General features: G+C 36.7%; 2 protein-coding genes across 3 annotated transcripts in view; one reads left to right on the forward strand and one right to left on the reverse strand.

The window, feature by feature from the left end:
* Positions 1-634: 634 nt before the first annotated feature.
* LOC137655156 (S-antigen protein-like) lies at positions 635-1,408 on the reverse strand. Its single transcript, XM_068389036.1, has one exon. It carries the CDS (start codon positions 1,406-1,408, stop codon positions 635-637), a length of 774 nt encoding a protein of 257 aa, XP_068245137.1.
* An 859-nt stretch (positions 1,409-2,267) lies between these two features.
* The window catches only part of LOC137655661 (uncharacterized), a 31,284-nt gene continuing 29,302 nt past the window's right edge, over positions 2,268-4,249 (forward strand). For both annotated transcript variants that reach the window (XM_068389603.1, XM_068389604.1), the window contains exon 1: positions 2,268-2,840. The gene's annotated coding sequence lies outside the window, so the exon portion shown is untranslated. The remainder of the gene's footprint in view (positions 2,841-4,249) is intronic.

Here is a 4,249-nt window from a genome sequence, read left to right on the forward strand (position 1 = left end):
GTACCATACGTGTCATACTGGGCCGGATTAGGCTGGTGGTAGGCCTAGGGCCCACTCTTGTGGGAGACCCCCTTTCCAACTTCCATTGCATACGCTACATACCATCATCTAGTTAATTTAGTAGCCAAAATCAACTAATACGAATATATTAGTCGGACAGTTTTATTTATAAAATACAATATGACTAGTTTTCTGATATTGATATGCATAAACACAAAATTAAAAACCATGAGTTGTTTTTACCATATTTTTTTAAACATACATCATCATCATCATCATCTCCTCCCACACTTAATGGCGCAAAGCACCTCGGTTAGATTTTGCCAGTCGTCTCTATCTTGAGCTCATAAATCAATACTTTTCCATTCATCATCTCCTACGTCACGTTTTATAGTCCTCAGCCATGTAGACCTGGGTCTTCCAACTCTCAGAGAGCCTTGTGGAGCCCAGTTGGGTAGTGCGAATAACATGCCCAAACCATCTCCAGCTACCCCTCACCATGATCTCATGATCTCATCCACGTATAGCATTCGAGTAATCTCTCTTATAGCTTCATTTCTAATCCTTTCCTGCCATTTAACTCCCAATATTCATCTGAGGGCTTTGTTCTCAAATCTACAAAATCTGTTCGATATTATTTTTTTGTTATACCACTACTCTTGTCAGGAGCAGTGGCTTGGTTAGCCATTTCCGCATCTTCTTTGTCAGGAGCAGTGTCTTGGTTAGCCATTTCCGCATCTTCTTTGTCAGGAGCAGTGGCTTGGTTAGCCATTTCCGCATCTTCTTTGTCAGGAGCAGTGGCTTGGTAAACCATTTCCGCATCTTCTTTGTCAGGAGCAGTGTCTTGGTTAGCCATTTCCGCATCTTCTTTGTCAGAAGCAGGGGCTTGGTTAGCCATTTCCGCATCTTCTTTGTCAGAAGCAGGGGCTTGGTTAGCCATTTCCGCATCTTCTTTATCAGGAGCAGTGGCTTGGTTAGCCATTTCCGCATCTTCTTTGTCAGAAGCAGTGGCTTGGTTAGCCATTTCCGCATCTTCTTTGTCAGAAGCAGTGGCTTGGTTAGCCCTTTCCGCATCTTCTTTGTCAGGAGCAGTGGCTTGGTAAACCATTTCCGCATCTTCTTTGTCAGGAGCAGTGTCTTGGTTAGCCATTTCCGCATCTTCTTTGTCAGAAGCAGGGGCTTGGTTAGCCATTTCCGCATCTTCTTTGTCAGAAGCAGGGGCTTGGTTAGCCATTTCCGCATCTTCTTTATCAGGAGCAGTGGCTTGGTTAGCCATTTCCGCATCTTCTTTGTCAGAAGCAGTGGCTTGGTTAGCCATTTCCGCATCTTCTTTGTCAGAAGCAGTGGCTTGGTTAGCCCTTTCCGCAAGCTGGTCAGGTCCTGCAAGCTCACTAATCATTCCTGACATTTGGCTCGATTGAGGTTGAACATTGAAGAACCGGTTCAATTTTCTAATCTTTCCCCTTTTTTTGCCTGATTATCTTATTGCTTTGGTTAATTCTTCAAGATCTTGAACATTTTTTACAAGCACTGACAGCACTGGAGGGGAGGAAGAGGAGGAGGGTTTCAGAGCGTGTGACTTTTTATACGATCACAACTTTAGCTTAGATATAGCTTCTTTATTGTCTTAGTAATTGTTGAGTTATGATTAAGGATTTAGAAGTGGAAAGATATTTAACGTAATTACTGTTTGTCATCTTACTGATTGAAACTTTTAACATTGCATCGGGTGGCTAATTCTTCGAGCATTTCATTTGAACACTAGGGAACCATAAGCGTGACTAGCGTAACCTGGTATTGTAATTAAGTCAATTCAGATATACTTATAGATGTTATTATCTCGTATGAGACATATGGATTAACGAGTTATGTTGTATTGTAACTAAAACACTTTTTAGAAACCTGATTAGGTCGTAATCGTAGTACACACAATACTGAGGTATGTTATTTTGCAGCCACAAATCATTACAGTTTGTAACAACTTACAACCATAGTGACACAAATATTCATAACATTCGTATGTACGAGCTTCAAGTTATTTTTTTTTTTTTTTTATTGGTAAGAGGCACCCTCTTGGTGGGTGGCCCGGGGCCCAGACCCTGCCCTGGTGTCAGGATAAAAATTTTGAAAGCAAATTGTTGTCTAATCATATCTCTTGAGATGTTTTATACGCTGATAAAGTCAGATCATATTTTCCTCGTATTATCTATGTCCTTAACATGAAAAATTTAAAAATGCTTAGATGAAATAGCTTTCGGAGATTGCTATGAGTGCTCGCATTCTCTTGATACCTTCAACTCGAGACTTTACTCATTACTTGGAAACTAATAACGTCACTGCACCATTGCCAAGGAATATCATTTTCATAATCTTGTTATGAATAATCACTGATGGTGAATGACTGACAGATAAACAGTTGCTCTTCTGGTGCAGAGTCTTCAATCTATTCATCAGTTGCAAACTGTTCGTGAGGCACCTTTGAACTGCTTCAATATCACTATGTCTGTCCAGAGTTATCACCCGATGACATTTTTCTCTTAACTCCTTTTTACTGGCAAAGAGATGTCATGTCGTATCATCAGTCTTGGAGTAACGCCTTGAAGTAATCCTTCCCTGTTGCTGTTATGCAGTTTGGCTTTATTGAAGTTTCCAACAGCGACGGTGCTTGATAAGTGTTAGTTACTAGTTGATTTGGAAAATCTTGATAAAGCTGGAAACTCGTAAGGAAAACTGAAAATTAAGAAAACTGAAAGAAATAGAGGGAAAAAAAGGAGAAACAAAATGACGAAGTAGCTTCAGATATTTACAAAGTTTACAGAAAGTTATAGAGCTGAAAACAGGTAAGAAACATAGTGCTTTAAATAACCTGAAATTTGAATTGATTTCTTGAAGTGACATCGTATTTGAATGGAAAATCGTCTCGAATTACTTTTTTGTCAACACTTTTATATTTCTTTTTTTTCTACACTGACATATAAATCTATATGACATCCCAACTGTCTCAAACATCACACATGCGATCGTAACTTTATCATATATTTTTTATAATTGAAACGAGATGGTAATACGGCGGCGAGAAAGAGGTTTATCCTAAGTGCAAAGACCAGGTTATTCTAAATAAAGATAATACTTTCTAAATTAAATCAAGCGATGAATTTTTTTTTTTTTTTTTTTTTTTTTTTTTTTTTTTTTTTTTTTTTTTTTTTTTTTTTTTTTTTAGTGATAATAACCAAGTAACATTATTCTACAAAGAAATTCATTCATGTTAATCGCTCCTTAACAATATGGAGATAAGGCGAAAGTAAAGTTACTGTAGATATCTTTCTTGTTATCGTTTTTTATTCGTTTTATGTGTAAAAGATGCACTTATTATTATTATTATTATTATTATTATTATTATTATTATTATTATTATCATTATTATTATTATTACCAGCCAAGCTACAACCCTAGTTGGAAAAGCAAGATGCTATAAGCCCAAGGGCTCCAACAGGGAAAAATAGCCCAGTGAGGAAAGGAAATAAGGAAATAAATAAATGATGAGAATAAATTAACAATATATCAATCTAAAAACAATAACAGCGTCAAAACAGATATGTCCTAGATAAACTATAAAAAAGACTCATGTCAGCAAAGATACCTAATCTCACATCCTCATTAAGACTTTGATCAGTATTAATCGTGGTGAACAATTTTTTTTTTTACTGTGCTAGAGCTAGAAGCTTTAAAATCCAGAAATTATCTAAAAGAAATTATAGAAGCAAATAAGTTATTCAAAGATGAGACGGCGGTGCCTAGGACTTCCCAAGAGATTCCAGCCTCCTATGTCACGAGTATGGTTTTCAACAACGTATGTAGAGTTTTCAATCCTGTTATTCCAATGATGCATCCGCCCTTACATTCATCAATTATGAGGCTCATGTTCAACGTTCTAAATGTCGTCGCTTAAGTTTTTCGTGTAACTTGAATATTATTTCCTCCTGTTTAGGTATTCTTCTTGAGGCTTTATGTCAACAGAATCGTGGTAAACATTTAATTGAAGTCATTTGTATTGAAAAAACGGTAAATATCTGGCAACATTTATTCCAAGATTTTGACCGTTTTAAAAACGGATATATTGACGTTAAAGAGTGATATTATGGTCACCAACCTGTGAAAGATTATAACAAAGTAAGGTAAAATTACGGTCGATTGTATTTTACTGAAATACGGTTGAAGAACAGTTTATATTTATGGAGATTTTCCGATT

Source organism: Palaemon carinicauda, chromosome 16 (genome assembly GCF_036898095.1).
Source record: "Palaemon carinicauda isolate YSFRI2023 chromosome 16, ASM3689809v2, whole genome shotgun sequence".
Taxonomy (NCBI): Eukaryota; Metazoa; Arthropoda; class Malacostraca; order Decapoda; family Palaemonidae; genus Palaemon; species Palaemon carinicauda.